This window comes from Manis javanica, chromosome 11, assembly GCF_040802235.1.
Source record: "Manis javanica isolate MJ-LG chromosome 11, MJ_LKY, whole genome shotgun sequence".
In the NCBI taxonomy this organism is placed as follows: domain Eukaryota; kingdom Metazoa; phylum Chordata; class Mammalia; order Pholidota; family Manidae; genus Manis; species Manis javanica.
Window position 1 is genome coordinate 37,715,902 of NC_133166.1, and position 17,422 is coordinate 37,733,323.

A 17,422-nucleotide genomic window follows, 5' to 3' on the forward strand; every position below is an offset into this window, starting at 1 on the left:
TGCCCCTGAACTGAGGATTAGCCAGAAACTACAGAACTGGGAGAAGAGTGTGCAGGGAGAAGATCACCTAGCTGCTTTTCCCTGGCTGTCGGGTTTTAAGAGGATTTGGGAATGGAGATGCAGGACCCAAAAAGCCTGCATTCCTGGCTGCTTCTGTCATCGGGTTGCAGGGAAGCCCAGAAAGAGGAATGGAGAGAATTAATTTATAGACTGCCTATGTGCCAAGGCATTTACATTGATCATCTCATATGCAGGTGTTATCCCTGTTCTCTTGATAAAAGAGCCCAGGCTCAGAGAGGTGAAGTCCGTTGCCCAATGTCAAACATCTAGTAAGTAAGAGTGCCAGGATTTGAACCTAAGCCATATTTTCTACTGTGCCTGATGAGCTGGGGGCATGGGAGCATGGCAGTTTGGAGCTTTAGGACCTTCACACACAGCATGGAGGACAGAGCTAGAACACAGGAGGAGGAGACAGCAGAGAGGGTCAACATTCTGGGGAGTTTTGGGGGAAAGGAGGAAACTCGCCTGTAAACTGAGCTCATCCCCACTCTCAACAAGCTCTTCTGGGACCTGCTTTCAGAATTCCTGAATCATTCTAGCATCTAAGGCTGGGATGAGGAATTGAATTTCCCAGCAAGGGACACACTTCATCCAGAGATGGAGGGAGCTGGCGGGTCATTATGGACCTATGACTGAGTCACCCTTCCTCCCTTCCTAAAGAGAACCCCCACCTCCATGTACAGATAATTGCTTTGGAGACACACCCCCATTTGAGTGATGGGATCCATCCCCAGAGGAGTCTATGAGCCACTTGAGAAAACGGTTTCCATTGCTTCAGAGTCCTGCTTGGTCCTTTGCCTACCCTGTTCACAAGACTCTTGGCTCAGTTGATAGATGAATCCCTGCCATCATGTTATAGATTTAGATAGCAACTCCCTAAGAGGAGCCAGAAACATTTTGCCTAATGGAAACTTGCTAGAATAAGGGTTTGGCCTCCCACGGGGACCAACGCAATAGCAATAGCCATTCTGTTTCCAAAACCCACCAATGCTAAGATTTTTAGAGCTAGGGTCCCCTCGATGGGGCAGACAAATGTCACAGTTTCTGTCCCGTGTCCAAGAAAGAAGCTCCTGTTTACCAGTACAGAAGAGCAAGTTGTCCCATAGCATTGTCTACTGGTCTCACACCAGCCCCTTCCATACAGCTTAGCTGAATGGTAAATATGCCTCCCCTGCCAGATGGTGGGCTCCTGCAGGCAGGGCTGGTGTGTGATTTACTCGAGCAGCTCTGGTGAAAGGGCTTAGTCAGAATTCTTCAGGCCCCAGAATGGACTTTGTGGGGCCCAGATGTGAGGGCATCGTGCCCTAGATGGACGTATTGCCAGGTTAAGAGTAGAAGACATCAAATCTTTATCTGTTCAAATAAAATGAATTTTGCAGGTTGATGTTCATGGCCATAGCTAGCCACTTGTATCACCTGGGGACTTGATGTTCCAGCTGGTGAGACAAAGTATCTGACACGCTCTAGAGAAAATGATGGTGGGTTTTCAGAGCGAGCATGAGGGACATGGTTCTGTTGTCCTTTCAGCTGCTGTTAAACTCACTGCAAATGTTCCTTTAGGTCCAGAATGAGAGGAGATGGGGTGGATTCTACCTAGAAGCAATTTTTCCTCTCTTTTGCAAACGAAATGAAATCCAAAATACCAGCTGTTGACTGAACTAATAAACAGGGGGAAACAGGTTGACTTGTTACCACAGCAATTCTCAAGTGACATGAGTTCTGATGGGAGTTGTGTGTGTAGAGGAGACTCTACTTCTTTTTTTACATTTACCTAGTTATTAGCACCTGGAAAAGAGTTTACCTATCCATCCCTTTTATCACTTTCTCAAATAAAATCCTGCATGTGTGTTATTCTCTCTAGTTGAGTTCTAGTAGAGACAGTATGTAGAGAATTAGAAGCTAACCCAGTGAGCCAGCCTAAACCATAGAGTCGGCCCATAAAATGAAGAAGACAGTCAGTCTTAAGAGACCAAGTCCTTTCTGAGACCATGGCAGGGTGGAAAGGATTCTCCTAAATTTAGACCATGACCTGTGCTCCTAGCTAAAGTTCCCCTCTGTCAGGAATATTCCTGTCTATTATCTTAGTAGTATTGTATTGAAGGAAGGGGCAGATGTTTCTGGCACATTAGATATTCCCATTTTATAGGCAGGCAGAAATTAGATATCATCAAGGTCACCCAGCTGCCAGTGCTTTGGTTTCTGGGGGACCCACATCCTGCCAGGAAGAGCTGGTCGAGTGATAACACCTAAATTAGTTCATCCAGATTTATGCGATGCCTGGTTTCCAAATACCAAGTCATCTTGAACGTCCAATCTACAGATATTAACAGCAGTGTTTTCGTAATCAAATGCCAAAGTGATTTAGAAGGAAAAAGGATGACAGTTTTATGGAGCCTGGAGATACAGTAATAAGATTTGGAGAGAAAATTCAAGGCCTCAGAAACCAGAAAAATGCATTATCCTGGGAATGTGCAGAGATATTTCTAGGAGAGCGTTTTGATTGGTGTGGCTCTTTGTCCCAGCCCGAGGCAACAAACCCCCACCTCGGCAGCCAGTCTGGGCCTGGCACAGTTGGTCTCATAACCTTTGCCGTGTGCACCCAACCTGGTACTTCACTCTGTCTAACTTCAGCTTCCAGTATTCTACTTGACAAAGGAACAAAATGGAAGCTTCCTACCACAGCCCTGTGGGACTAAAGCTGAGGCAGGAGATGCCTGATGGTACTTGGGCCGGTCTCACCCATGAATAATTTCCCCTGACAATGCCCCCCACACCCTGTCACTTGATGTCAGCTAGACAGAGGCACAGATGGGGTTTGCCCTCCCAGGGAACAGGCCGGGTCACACTGTTTAGAGTTGACAGAAATAGACACAATGTTTGGAAAAAGTCAAAACCCACAGCAAACTCAGCAGCAAATGGCACAGCACGCATCCTGTCCTACCTTCCGGATGGTTGGAAATTTGCCATCGTAACGATAGAACCACCCAAACGCTATAAGAACACAAGAAACCAAGAGATGAGACAAAGTTCAGCAGGATGGCCACAGCTGGGTCAAGGAACATGTGGCTTTGTGAGAAAGAGCAGCTTGGGCAGGTCCGACGGCACAGCAGTACCCTCTGATCCACTTACCTGGCCTTGCCTGGGCTCTAAAGCAGGCCAAGACTGCCTGGGAAAAGCCCTGATTCCCAGCCCCTGGGCCCCTATCACTGCCTCTCCCTAGGACACTGGCTGCAGAAGTCAGTGCCAGAAAATCACAGAGAAAGCCCTTGTGGGAGCCTGAGCTTTTCCAAGTCACAGCCACAGTCTGCAAACACAGAGCCCTGCTCAAGAACCAGGCCTCTCGTGACTGGCATCTGGGCCTTCCATCCAAGAAAGGGCTTGAAACAAAAGGGAGCCTGGGTGTCTGCCTAGAATTGCTGCCAGACAGAACAGAAGTGTCTTGTCTCATAGTGCAGGCCATGTCCTCCACTTTCAGCCTTGAGAGAAGGCAATGACTGGGGTCAGCTCTGGGAAACACAGCTCAGGCAACAGCAGGCAGGCAGGTGATCTGCCCCCAGAAAAGCGTATCCCCATCCAGGCCAAGGATCCAAAGCACCAGCCCCTGCCTTCCCCAGACACCAGTGTGATGGGATAATACCTCAAACCTGAGCCTCCCTGGGCCAGCAGTGATGGTTTAAATAATGACCCGCCCTGACCAGCTTGAGTTCTGGAACAGGATCTTGAAAGCCCCCTGCTGGATCAAGCACGACCCCCTTAGTTGCTCCATCTTGGGGAGACCTAGTGTGTCCTAGGGGATAAGACAGAGTAGCTGAGGAAGGACTTGGGCTTGAGCAATACTTAAATATTTGAACCAGTGGTTTGGTTGCACTGATGTGCACCAGTGGACATTTCAGACTGGCCATGAGTCCTGTCCTCAAGGTGTTTTGTGAAGTGCTTGGCCCAAGCTGGTCCAAGATCCCAGTGGTCCCCACCACCTGCTGATCGCTTGGAGTTGGGTGTCTCTAGGGCTAGCGGATGAAATGGGCAGGCAAGCAGCAAGGCCAGGGAGCAAAGCGGGGACCGCAAACCTGCTCTCCCTGCTCCTTCGTGCCTCCGTCCGGGTTGTCTGCCAGCTCAAGTTCAGGCTCCACTCCCTGATCATCTACCCAGGAAAAGAGGAGGAAGCTGGTGAACCAAGAAGGACTCAGGAGACCAAGAGGCCAGAGGTGCTTCCCAGGAGCCTGGGGACATGTGACCAGCCTCCTCTATGGAAGCTGCGAGGTCAAGGGCAGGACCAGGGCTCAGGAGCCCAGAGCAAAGCTTTATTGCTCTGGGATGGCACATAAAATGCTTTTAACTTTGGTAGCTTTACTTTCTCTGCCTGTACAATGGGCTAACAACAGGGGCCTCTGGTCTGACAGCAGAGTGAGAACTGTTTTGCAGGGTATTCAGCTGAGTCTTGGGGGTATGGTACAGAGGATGGGAATATCTGAGTGTTGAAACCTTTTGGTGCCTAGGGCCTGCAATGGGAGAACAGATCTTCCTCAGCTTCTCCTCCCCACCTTTGGAGTTCTGGGTCCCTGGGGGGTGTCAGAGATGCGTGGGTGGGTTGGGAGCATGAGGAATTGAGGAGATACCAAAGGGTAAAAGGGCACAATGTGGTTAAAAGACATGAATTTTGACATAATGTGGAGAACAACAAACCATCCATTCGAGTGGTTTCTAACCTGGACTCTGGCCTCCCTGGGGCTATGGAAGGGAGTGTATGAGTCTGCTGGAGCTGTTTATTAATATTTCAAATATTAACTTGAAGAACTTACCGATTAACCTATGAAAAGGCTGTACATTAAATTCCTTTGCTTTTGGCTTGATTTATGTTTACTCCACTGTGGAACACTGATGCTTTCTTGCTAAGGAGAATGGCTACTTAATACAACAGGAACACAAATGGTTACTTAATAGCTTGGCAGGAAAAAATCCTTAATTTCCAAACCGTGGTGTCTATGGGGGTTGAGGGCTAGCTGATGGAGTCCTTGAGAGGGAGAAAAAGCTAGAAATCTCTTGTTTAAACTTCAACTCTTAAGGCTTCTTCCAGCTCTGGGATCCTTAGTAAAAATCTACCCCCTTCATTGCTTTAGCTAAGGAAAGCCCTTCTGAGGGCCTCTGTGACAGTGTCCTGGAAGTGGAGCTCGGCAGAGTGCTGGGGCCCTGCTGGGTCAGCCACAGGTAGATAGGCAGAGCCCTTGGGACAGGTTGTGGAGAGCGGAAAGTCAGTCCTACCCACATCTTTAGAATGAGTGGCTTTATTTTCCAGCTAAGAGATGCTGCACACTCAACACTATTAAAAAATATGGGGTCCACTCCTCCCAGGCACAGACACTAGAGCCAGGCATAACTTGTCAGCTAACAGGGCCCCAGAATTGAAGAGTGACCAGGGCCCCAAATGAGCAAGACCATTCCAGCCTCCCACGAATGGGAAAAGAGGCAGGAAAGGAGCTGGCTCAGAGGCCTTCCTGTATTTACTGACTTACATCCAAATTAGAATTAAATTGCTGGTGCATATGGAGATGGATGAAGGCAGCAGCTGCCCCAGCTCACGCCAGCCAACTTTAGTCATCAATCCGAGGCTTAATGGCATTCCCTTAGAAAACATTTATATCTTGAGCAAAGGGAGCATTCTTGCTCCTTTATTTAAGGAACTTGATTTGGTTTAAAAGCACTAAATAAATAGTTAGCTAGAGAAAGGGTTTTTATTTTCTATTGTTCCTGAGAGGGTGTGTTTGCTCTGAAGCCAAGGCCCAATTTCTAGGAAGGTACTAAATTGACTAGGATTATTTTCATGAAAAGCAATTAAAATTGATTTCTCTCCTTCTAAAGCTCCTATTTCACTCATAAAAGCAAATTAGCTCCCTGTCTAAAACACAGATTATTCACTGGGAATTTAGATTTGGCCACATCCTCAATTAATACCGAATGTCATGGGGGAAGCTGATGAGAGCCTCTTTGTCCTTCCAGGAGGACACTGAGATGACACCATGCTCTGCGGCCAGGAAGGAATGTGCTGGGAGCTGTTCTGACCTGTACCAGGGAAGGTTGAAATGGAATTATCCAGATGCCCCATGCCTCTTCATTGACCCAGTGGGCCTGTGCGGGCAAGCTGATGTCCTTCTGCGGCTTGGGTGTGATCCAAGGTTGGGGCTAGAGGAGTCTGGACCCCTTACAGGACATCAAGTGGCTGTCATGCAGCAGAGATGGGGAATCTCGGTTCTCGGGTGTGATTCACCCCATACCTGGAGGTTCCCAGGCCAGCTGAGCACAGTCAGCTGAAGTAGAACCTGCCCCACTTCAAGTACAAGTGGCAATAGATGTAAAGTGAGAGTCAGATCCAACCTGGAATCTGGGACTTGTGACTGCCATGGCCCCCAAGTGCCTTGCTCCTGGCTTCCCACCACTAGCTCCTGGAGGAAGCACTGAGACTGAGGCCCCCACGCTGCACTTGGCCCTGGTAGTGTAAGCTGCTCCTTGAAAAGACATCCTTGGAGTTGGGATCGAGAGGAGGTGGACAGGCGAGCAGCTGGTGAAGGCCTGGGCTGGAATGGACATGAGAAACTGGGACAGGTGAAGAAAGGAGATGGGAAGGGCAGAGGGAGCTGAGGCCCTAGGGCGGCTGCACTAAGGCGCCTGGGAGGGCCTCACAGTCCTCAGCCTGACTCCATCCTTGGAGGGAGTGACTACAGTCTGTGAACAAGGATGCAGGTGGCACTCTGGGTAACTTCTTCCCACAGTCACCCATTAGCATCAGACTATCAGAGTCTCTCTAACATGAGCCCCTGCCCCTCTTTCTTGCTGCTGTTTTGCCCAGCACTGATTCAGAACCAAGCAAGGAGGACCCGACAGCCAACAAAGATGAGCAGTTCACTGTCACCCCAGCTCTCCATTCCCTCTTCAGCAGCCCAAGAGCATGGGGAGGGGTCTGCATGCCTGCCCCTAGGTTGTGGGGAAGACCTGGCAGCAGGCCCCCAGGGCAAGGAGAGCAGACAGATCCCACCTGCCTCAGGGCCCTGGCACACAGCTGCCTCTCCATGAAGGAAACGCAGCTCAGAGAGCCCTATTCACCTGGGGAGGTGGTGTGAGTGGAGGGAGACCAGCATCTCTGTCTAGACCCCCTCTGCCAGGCCCCAAGCCCTGAAGGAAGCCCCTCTCCCCAGCACATGATACATACCCTTTGGCTTGTGAAGGGGTACTGGGTGCACCTCAGCGGTGATGGTTTTAGGCGACAGCAGCTGTTCCTTTGAGCCCCAGTCTTCCTCCCACTGCCTCTTAAACTTCTCTTCCTCCTCCACAATCCTGAAATAAGACCCCCATGCCTATGACTGGAGCCAGAACTTCCAAAGGCCCACCTCTGCCTATCTGGGAACCCCAACTAGCCTGGGAAGAGGCTGGATGGTTCCAGTTGTGGTGAAGAAAACAAAGTCCCTGGCACTGGTGTTCTCAATAGGGTGTGAATGCCACCCTGCCAATTGTGAGGCTGTGTTCTAGTTACCCTAACACAAGGGGCTCTGCTAGGACTATGGAATAGCTACAAATAAAGGAGGATCCATCAGGGGGCAAGAGGGCCAGGCAAACAGGGCCTGGAGGTGGCCTCTGACTGCCACAGTCCCGAGAGCGCACACATGTCCACACACACACGTGCGCGTGCAGACCCGTGCAGCCAGGGCACTCACTGTTCCATCTCCTTCCGATATCTTTCATTTTCCTCTGCTGCCTTCTGGGCAATTTCCTTTTTTCTTCTGAAACACAAACGCAGGTTGGCACATTGGAGTCTATGCAAGAGACATTAACTCTTCTTTGTGGTTAACTCCTGACTTGAGAGAAATTCAAAATATTTCTTCTAGGCTCCCTTCCAAGGATGTCTGGACTAGATCTGGATGTTGAGGACGTGGGTCCAACAGAGTCGGGCCCTGTGCTTTCCTGCGGTTTGGTTCGGCGCTGCTGAGCAGAGATTCCCTGCTGCTGGAGCTGGGAGGCAGGTCAATGTGGGCCGCACTCTGTGCCTACCTGCAACCACCTGATAAAGTGACATGAGAAGCAGGGCCCAGCCTGAGGGAGGTCCTCCGAGAGGAGGGCCCTAGGCCTCCAGGCCAGGTAAGACCCTGGTCCTGTGGCCAGGACAGCTAACGAAGGCCAGGGCAGAGCTACCATGTTTGCAATGGTGTTATCTCTTTTCCCAAATTGTTATTATGTCCTCGAATGTACCTGGATTTGGATTTTAATTTATAGTAGTTTTTGATTTATGAATTGCTCACCCCATTTATTCTCTCAGTCCACCATTTCAGCCCACCCCAGTGAGGATGGTTCTCATCACCGTAGACAGGTGTGACTCCCAGCTCAGCCACAAGTGACTTTGTCCACAAGTGGCTTAACTTTCCTGAGTCTGTATCCTCACCTGTCAGATGGGTTAATACCATCTACCCCCACCTGACTTTTACACAAGTGGCTTAACTTTTCTGAGTCTCAGTCTCCTTACTTGTTAAATGGGTTAATACCGCCTATTTCCCAGAGATATTATGGGAATAAAATTAAGTAACATAAACAAAGCCCTAATACAATGCCAACCACATGGCTGGTACTCAGCGAATCCTGGCTATGCTAGTAACATCCTTATTTTCTATATTATCGGGTCTTGGAAATCGAGGGCTCTCCTTGGCAATGAGGGAAAGGCCCAGTGGTCTGGAGGTAGGGGAAGGACTTGCCGACCACCACTGAACCCCTCTGTTCTGAGGACAGGCCTCAGGGAGAGGATGAAGCTGGCCCTGGATGCAGTGGTCAGGAAGCAAAGCAGGTGGGGTTATATGGTCTGGGAGGGTGGGGAGGGGCATCCTGGGCAGTCACACTCACTGCCGCTCCATCTCCTCCTGCTCCTGGAGGATCTTGTTGGACTCCATCGCCAGCTGCTTCTGCATCAGAAGCTCCTGCCGCTGCAGCTCGCGCTGCCGCATTTCCTCCAGCCGCTCCCGGTCTGTCATGAACAGCTCCCGGCCCTTGTGGGAGAAAAGAGGCCCAGTGCTCAGTCCTTCAGGGGACCTGGGCATCCATTGCCACAGCCCTGGGAGCCAAGATGTGGGCTGTCTTCTTATTGCTGTGGCCCCTAGTGTCAGGCACTGGGGCTCCTGCTCTCTGACCTGTCAAACTTCCCCTGGCTAGGCAGACATGCTCTCCCTTTGTTCTGTCAGAGCTTCAGGGAGGGAGACACCTTGTACCTTCCCAGGAGCATGTGGCAGAGATCAGGCATCTGAGTTGCGGGACTGGGGGTCAGGGGTCAGGGGCTCCCACCAGCTCATTCTGGACTTACAGCTCCAGCTACAATGGAGATGGTCAGGCTGCGGCTACTCCTCAGCACATTCACAGCCTGTGGGGACAAGCAGACAGTCAGATGCGGCCCAAAAGAAGAGAGCAATCAGGATCTCTGGGAAGCACAGGTCTCTTCCCCCATGCAGGGGAAGGGGCATGGGACCTGTAGTGCAGACATGGCCACACCAGCAGGTAGAGACCCCACACCTCACCTCCTTATGGTCCAGGTTGGAAAAGTCGATGCCATTGACTTCAACAATCTGGTCCCCAGTCTGGTGGAGGAATGGAGAGGGATCAGCATGTTTGCACTATCTGTACACTCACCCATCTGCAGGAAGGCTTTCTCTGGAGGCTAGGATCACACATTAGGTTTTCAAGTGACTGCATCTCAACTCTTCCCAATGAACAGAGCAGTTGGAAAGCTCTGAAGGGGTCCTTACAGGGCCCCTCCACCTCCTATCTCTTTTATCAGCTGTTGAATATTATATCATTAGAGGTTCATTCCTTTAGCTGAATTTATGACATTTGCTTTAAAAACTCAGTTCATAGATATAGGAGCCTTTGGGTTCCACATATGGCAGAGACTGTGTTAAGTTACAATAATAATTGGTATAATACCTAATATTCATCGATCCCTTTCTATGTGCCAGGCACAGTTTTCAGCATACGTATTAATTCATTCAATCCACACAATGACCACAGAAGGCTATAACCCCCATTTTACAGGACAGGAAATAGCAGGACAGAAACAGGAAGTAATTTGTTCGAAGTAGAGGCTAAGAGTTCTGGCTCTTGCATCAGACCACCTAGGTGTGCATCCCAGCCCTATCATACTAGATACATAATCTTGGAAAACCACAGTTTTCTCTAGATCTCAGTTTCTTCATCTGTAAAATAAGTATAATGAGAGCACCTAACTCTCAGAGTTTTTATACATTTTAAAGGGCTTAGAACCATGTTTGATCCAGTAGACACTCAATGAATGTCAACTCTTACTTTATTATTACTGCATTCCCAAGCTCAGGTCCAAACACTCTCAGAGCTGGAGAGGACTGTAAAAAGAGTCAAATGCCACCCCCTCTAGGAAGCCTTCCCTTGAGAGGTGAGTGGGAATCATCAGCCAGTAACTGCTGAGGGAGGGCTGTGTGCGAAGGCACATGACTCCATCATTGTGTGATCGCGCTGACCCGCACCCCATGGGGGCTCCACTAGGGCTGGCCCAGGGCCACTCACCTCCAACCCCACCTCCGCAGACAGGGAGCCAGGCTTCACGTGGCTGACGAAGATGCCAGGTTTCTGGGTGGGCCCACTGGAGATGCTGTGGAAGACATGAGAAAGGCAGTGAGGCTGTGCTCATCCCCTGCAGCACCTGCTCATTCCCAGTGTCCTGCCCCCTACGCCTGTGTATCTCGTGCTCCTGCCCCTCAGGATGCAGGTCATCTGTGAGCTCAGCACCCAAGGCCCTCTGCTGTCTACCTGTCCAGCTTTATTTCCTTGTGGCAGAGCCATAGAAAATTACGGCCCCCCTACCCAACCCCTCATCTGATGTGTTGCATATGCATTTCTCCTCTCTTTCTAGCATTTTCGTCTTCATTCCTTAAGATTCAAATGCTATCTCCTCTATAAGGTTTTCACCCAGCTCCTTCTATTCCAAAACTAACTTAGCTGTTCCCTTCACGGTGTTCCTAAAACACCTACAGAAAGGATGGCACTTGCACTATTATTCTCCTCTCCGAGATCTTTGGCAGATATGACTCTGTGGCAGATCACAGCACTCTTTCCCACCATGCCTAGACACAGCCTTAGAGTTCTTTTCAAAATAGTACTCCAGGCAGCCACCACTAATTAACAATAGATAATGCAGGACAAGAAACCTATTTGCCATCTTCGACCCAGAAGGCAGCTCCATCAGAGTCCTTGTTACTCTGTGCTTTAACTATGTATGTAGCTGGCTTCTTTGTGAGGCTCTGTATTAATCTCTTTGAAAAGAAGGGCTTTTTATCACTTACATTGAATAAATGGAATAAATGGAAATCATAAGAATAAGTTAAATAATAACAGCTACTATCTGCCAGTGGCTGTCTAGGTACCAAACACTAATTTCGGTACCTCAGTCATCTTAGCCCTCCTCACAACAACCCAATTCATAGAGAGAAAAACTGAGGCTCAGAGTGGTTAAGGTTCTAGGCTCACAGGTGGCAGAGCAGGGGCTGGAACCTAGATCTATGATTGTAGTTCCTGTGTGCTTAACAAGAATGCCCTGTGTGGCCTGATACCTATTTCCAATTTCCTGGTTGCCTCTTAAGGAATTCCACAGGTAACAAGTGACAAGGGAACTGTGACAGAGATGACCAGCTGGACAGGCTCTTTTACAGTGACTTGAGGGCTCACCAAAGGAACATGGCTCTACCTTTGGGCCTCAGTTTCTTTATCTGTAAAACGGGCCTATTAGAACTTTCCCTTTACAGGGCTGCCGTGAAGCTCAGAGAGGAAGTGTCATCCTCAGTGGACAAAAGTCTCCTCAGAAGTAGCAGTGAGAAGGGGAGAGGCATTAGGGACCTATTGAGGTCTACTGGCCACTAGTGAGCCCCAGGGCATGCCTGTGACCCACCTGCAGCCAAGGCCCCGGGAGCCCACCAGGCTGATGAAAACCTTCTTCTCCTTGTTTTCCCGACTTCCGGGGGATCCCAGACTGCTCCGCCCACCCTGGAGGAGGGATAGAATAAGGGTCACTGGGTGTCCACATGTGTGCAAATGGCTTCTTGAGCTCAAAAGCCCTTCACAGCAAACATTGCTGTCCCCACATGAGCTTGATGGCCATTCTGTCTTGGTGGGGGGCAGGGTGTCTGCACCAGCTGGGTCTGGCTGAAGGTCTGCAGCCCATAGGGACATGCTGGGTGCCCTGGGGGCCTGTGTGAAGCTCCTGAAGGCACATCCCTAGAGCGAGCCCACCCTTCTGGACTTGCTGCCCTCCTTGAAGACCACCCCATGCAGACCCATCACCGGTGGTCCTGGCCCTTACCCCAGATTCTGACACAAATTGGTCCACATACTGCCATTTGAGGGGCTCGTCAGGAGAGCTGGTGGGAAGGGAAAGTAGAAAGGGGTCATTCGGGAGAGATGTTTGAGGAGCCAGGCTCCAAACCCAGATCTGCCCCACCTGGATCCTCCAGTCACTGTTGTCCAGGAGCAGCACTGGCCTGGCAGAAGCCAGATCCAGGACTGATCCCAGGACCCTGAGCCCACAGGGAAGAGTCTGGCTGCCCACAGGGAGACTCCTGCTCACCTCTTCACCGGGATCAGGCCAATGTCTGTGGGAGAAAGGCCTGGGGGTTAGGATGACTCCTCTGTTCCCCCTGCCTCCTCAGGATCTGGGTGCCCTGCTGTCAAGCCCACCCCCACCCCACCATCGGCAACCCCCTGTCCTTTGGCCTCACTTACGTCTCACTTTGATGGACACAGTCTTCTTGGTGCGGATGAGGTTGATGACCTCTTCATGGGTGCAGGAGGAGATAGAATATCCATTGATCCGGACAATCTCATCCCCTACCTTGGCCACAGACAGAGGAAACAGCACAAGTTTGAGGGAGCGTCAGGCAGCTGGGCAGGCTCATTGCCAGATGCTCCAGGGCTACTCTCCAAGAAGGGATGACAGCCAGGCCTGCCCTCACGAGAGACCTTGATATGTGCCCTAGCGGCTTGTCACAACCAACCCACCCTCCATCAGCCTGAGGGATCTCAGGGAAGCTGGCACTTTCTGCTTGATTTTATAGATGGAGGAACCAAGATGGGGGAGGAGGGGGCACAAAGAGTGGGTACCCAGGACCCTGTACTCACAGGGCACCATCAGGTTCTGGAATCCATGCAAAGGGTGATCCTTCCCACAGATTCAAGCAGCTCCCCCAACCCCCTGCCTTGTCCCACCCCTTCCCTAGGAGCAGGCTCTTCTCTCTTTGTTAACCACTGCAATGCCATAACTGAGTCGGGGTGGGGAACTTCCATGAGTCCTGACTCAAGTTCACTTCACTGACACACAGAGTCTCTTTTTTCACTCTAAAGGAAGTCAGTGGACACTTTAACTCTGCCACATCCCTGACCTTTTCTGGGAGAAATTCTTTTCCTGGAAGAAGGCAAATAACAGTGAACAAACATAAGGCTTTGGTGTCAGATGTCTTGGGTTCAAACCCCTGCTTTTCTTCTTATTGACTGTATGACCTTGGGCAAGTCTCTTGAACTTTCTGAACCTTCAGTTTCCCCCACCTGCAAAATGGGGAAATACTGTGGTTGCTGTGAGAATTAAGTGACCGTGTACATGTAAAGCCAGCCAGTGCCTGGTACACCACACTGTGTTCAGATCCTCCTCCTCAGTCCTTAAGACTCGTTAGATAGGGAGAGGTGGGGGCTTAGGAGCCTGCAGGGCCAGCCCTGGATACAGATCCACAGTGAGACCACCCCTGCTGAACACTGCTGCAGGCTCCTCCATGCAACATGGCCCTGGGGATCAATCCTGAAGCTCCTCACTTAGTAACTGCAGGGCTGGAAGGACCCTCAAACATCAGTTGAAACTGAGGCCCAGGTAGGTGATGTTTTGTCCAAGGTCACATAGCCATTAGCTGCAAAACAGGGACTGGATCTTAGATGTCCCTCTCCAGCCTAAGGCCAGTGCATGTCAGCTGGGGGCTGTATTCACACCACATGTGCTGACCCTCCAGAGTCTTGTTGGTACATGCCAGGGACAGAGCTTGACTCTTAGGGTCTGGGGGCTAGGTGGGCACACTGCCTCTGAGGGGTCCTCTTAGAGGGTCAACTCCTAACCTCTACAAAGCCTCACAGAGTTACCTTCTCACTATTGCCATCTGCATACTTTCCTTCCACACCTGGACACAGACAGCAGTCTTCTCCGGGGGTCTGACAGGAGTGTCAAGGGGCTCAGAAAGTTGCCATAAGGAAGGGCTCCCTAGAGAACTCTCTAGGATTCTGGAGACATCTCATGTAAGGAGAAGAGAAAAGTGGGACTTGCTTCTTGCACATCCATTTATTACAACTCTGAATTTCTGTAAATCAGATGAGGAAACTGAGGCTTAGAGAGTAGAGTGACTTGTTCAAGGTCACCAACTAGTAAACAGTGTCACTGGGATCTGCAGCCAGGTCTCCCTGACTGATAACAAGCATTGTCTCTTGGGCATCTGGAAGCAGAAAAGAAGGGCACCTGGCCAAGCCTGATTGGAGCTTCCTGCATCCTGCCCTCTCTGGGCCTTTGCCACCTGTCAGAGGTGACCTCAAGGCCATAGGAAAGGAAGAGATGACTCTGCCCATTTTATAGCTGGGAGAACCAAGGTACACAGAATCATTCTCCAGTGCTGGACTACACAGCAAGCTATGCAGGACAGGCCTCTCTGTGCAGGGCACAGGATGTAGGTTCAGGCAGTATATCCTTGAAAAAAAAAATCTCAAGTATCTCCAGTAGGGAGACAAGAGCAGAGAGATGGAGTCCCAGGGCTGGGTCCTATTGGTGGGTGGAAGCCCCCTACCCACGGCCAAGCCTCATAGGTTAAATCAGTAGGGCCTTCCGTCCAGCCAGGCCGCTTCTGAATGTGCCCCTCCCCTGCCTTCCAGAATCTTCTCCCAATTACCCTCAGACAAGAGCTCTCCCCAGAAACCTGAACCACAGACAAGTGAATGGATGCAGACATTTTCCGCAAGCTCCTCTGAGTGAAGTTCCCTGTCTTATTCCTACAGGGAACCTGCCCAGGACCCCAGGCAGAATGATTCCCACGCAGCCCCCAGCTCGGGTTGCAGGATCCGCTTTCCTCTCTCTCTCTTGCCCCTGTGCCGAACCCTGCAAAAAGCCCTTTGTGCAGGAGCCACAATGAAATGATGATCTGAGCGACTGCAGAACAAAGGGAGAGATGAGCTTGTCAGCCTAAGAAAGGGTTGATAATTCATAAACCTGAGAAACAGGCAGGAAGATAAAACTCTTAAGCTTCATTAAAATGCCCCCAAATCATGGCAGCACCGGTAAGAAATGCTTGTCCCAGGAGAGCTCACCCTGGAAAAAGGAGGCCCTCAGCTGACACCAAAAGAGGAGCTCATTATGTGTTTTCTCTGGCTGTATTTCTGGGCTGGAAAATGTGCCACATAGGAGAATAATAATGAAGGAGCTGAAATTTCAGACGCCACCAGTGAGCCATGAGACAGGGATTTAGAACAAAGCAATGTCTGTCAGCTCCCGGTTTCCACCACCCTCCACACGGTGTCTTGTGCCATTAGCCCTGGAGGCCCCTGAAGCCCCTGACTTGGCAGCCCGGATGGGATGTTGATAACAAACATGCTGGAAGCTCTGGGGGTGTGGGGAGGGCCTTTCATACCCAGACATACTAAAACACAGCTCCGGGCTCTGGCAGGAGCAAGACCTGGAGGTCTGCCCATCATCTCTGCTCAGACACTGAGGTGTGGGGACCCCAAGGAGGGGCACCTGGGTGCTGAAGAGAGATCCCTGGACTCGGCAGTCAGGGGACCTGGGATCACATCCTGCCTCTGCCACTTCCTGGCTGCAACTAAAGTTTCTGAGTTGCTATCAACTCTGTAAAATGGGAAAGATACAGCCAAGGCATATAGTGAGAACTGGTTTTGTGCATGTTACCTGGCACATAAAGGTGTTTATGAAATCTATTTATTTAACAAACATTAATTATGCACCAGGCACTCTTATAAGTACTTTATAGTATGAATTCATTCATTCCTCATAACAACCTGACAAGGTAAGGAAGTATTATCATTTTCTCCATTTTACAGATTAGGAAACTGAGGCATGGGGTTACATAACTTCATCAAAGTCCCATAGCTAATGAATATCAAAGGCAATCTGGCTCCCGAGTCTATGCTCTTGGGCACCACACTACACTGGGATTTTCTTTTCCTTTCCAGTAAAATGCTACAGGCCAAAGCTTCAGGTGCCAGGACACAATTACACTCCTCCTTTGGAAGTAGGGGAGGTGGGGTGAAGGGTAGTGGCAGCTGCTGTGAGCCAGGTTCCCAGTTTGACTGAAGAAAACAGGCAACTGACTACAGCCTGATTTCTATAGTCCTGAGGAAAATGTCAGGCTGCGTTACCCTCTTCCTCTCCCAAAGTCTCAGAAAGGTGAGATCATTATAGCTGAGTGAATGGTGGGGAGGCATGAGGCTGAGGTTCTGGCCCCCACTCCCCAGTGTTCACTCACCTGGAGCCCTACACTGTCTGCTTGACCACCTTTGATGAGGTGGGAGATGAAGAGCCCACAGCCGAACTCGAGGCCACCACGTACGCTGAGGCCGAGGCCCTCAGGGTGCATACGGTCCAGACGTACCTCCTTTAGCTTCCTGCCATCAGAGAGGTCGGTGATGGCCCAGCTCTGCCTGACTGCCAATGCTCTCCCATCCACTAGTGAGTGACGCTGCCTGTCCCAGCGTGACCTCTCCCACCCCCTGCTTCTAGTCGGGTGGCTCGCTCCGCACCTGGAGCGCCGGGGGGTCAGTTGGTCGTACTCCACCTGGTGCTTCAGCGGGATCAGGGGCCTGATGGCATCAAACAGTGGCAGACGGCTGGGCTCATTGATCACCAGCTTCAGGTCTCCCACAAGCACGGCCACATCCATGGTCCTGAGGAGGTGTGGGGATACCTAGAGTCTCACCCAAGGCTGTGACCTCTGAGACCTAAGGATTCCCAGAGGAGCCAGTCCCAGGCTAGGTCCCCACCCACCGGGTCCAAGCCTAGGAGCCGAGGCGCACTCTCCTCAAAGCCAGAGCCTCTAACTGTGGGCCAGGGGCCTCAGAAGAGCTTTGTTCTCTCGAGTAAGTATGACAAGGGAACTGGTGGGGCAGGGTTTGTCAGCCCATTTTGCAGATGAAATCAAGCCAAGATTCAGACTCAGTTCTGCCTGGGATCTTTCCAGACAGGAAACCCTGTGTGAGATGATGGTGACCCTCTCACACCCTGGTCTCCCGCTTCTGATCTGCAGCTAGGTCCTGTAAACTGTACTCTCACTATCTCTCT

The 17,422-nt window shown here is 50.7% G+C and overlaps 1 protein-coding gene across 27 annotated transcripts in view; it reads right to left on the bottom strand.

The window, feature by feature from the left end:
- Window positions 1–17,422, bottom strand: part of USH1C (USH1 protein network component harmonin) — a 45,791-nt gene that overhangs the window by 18,353 nt on the left and 10,016 nt on the right. For 18 of the 27 annotated variants that reach the window (XR_005063560.2, XR_005063559.2, XR_012122628.1 and 15 more), the window contains 13 exons: window positions 16,885–17,028; window positions 16,611–16,749; window positions 12,832–12,940; window positions 12,677–12,701; window positions 12,413–12,470; window positions 12,002–12,096; window positions 10,624–10,708; window positions 9,603–9,662; window positions 9,392–9,448; window positions 8,938–9,080; window positions 7,764–7,829; window positions 7,262–7,386; window positions 4,128–4,201 (listed from right to left, as the gene is read on the bottom strand). Coding sequence is in view for 22 of the 27 variants with exons in the window: in XM_037026767.2 (XP_036882662.2) it covers window positions 4,128–4,201; window positions 7,262–7,386; window positions 7,764–7,829; window positions 8,938–9,080; window positions 9,392–9,448; window positions 9,603–9,662; window positions 10,624–10,708; window positions 12,002–12,096; window positions 12,413–12,470; window positions 12,677–12,701; window positions 12,832–12,940; window positions 16,611–16,749; window positions 16,885–17,028 (1,180 nt within the window). In the remaining 5 variants the exon portion in view is untranslated. Of the gene's footprint in view, window positions 1–3,001; window positions 3,052–4,127; window positions 4,202–7,261; window positions 7,387–7,763; window positions 7,830–8,933; window positions 9,081–9,391; window positions 9,449–9,602; window positions 9,663–10,623; window positions 10,709–12,001; window positions 12,097–12,412; window positions 12,471–12,676; window positions 12,702–12,831; window positions 12,941–16,610; window positions 16,750–16,884; window positions 17,029–17,422 lie in introns of those variants that run through there. The other 9 variants (XM_073216294.1, XM_073216292.1, XM_073216293.1 and 6 more) reach the window with 7 other exon arrangements.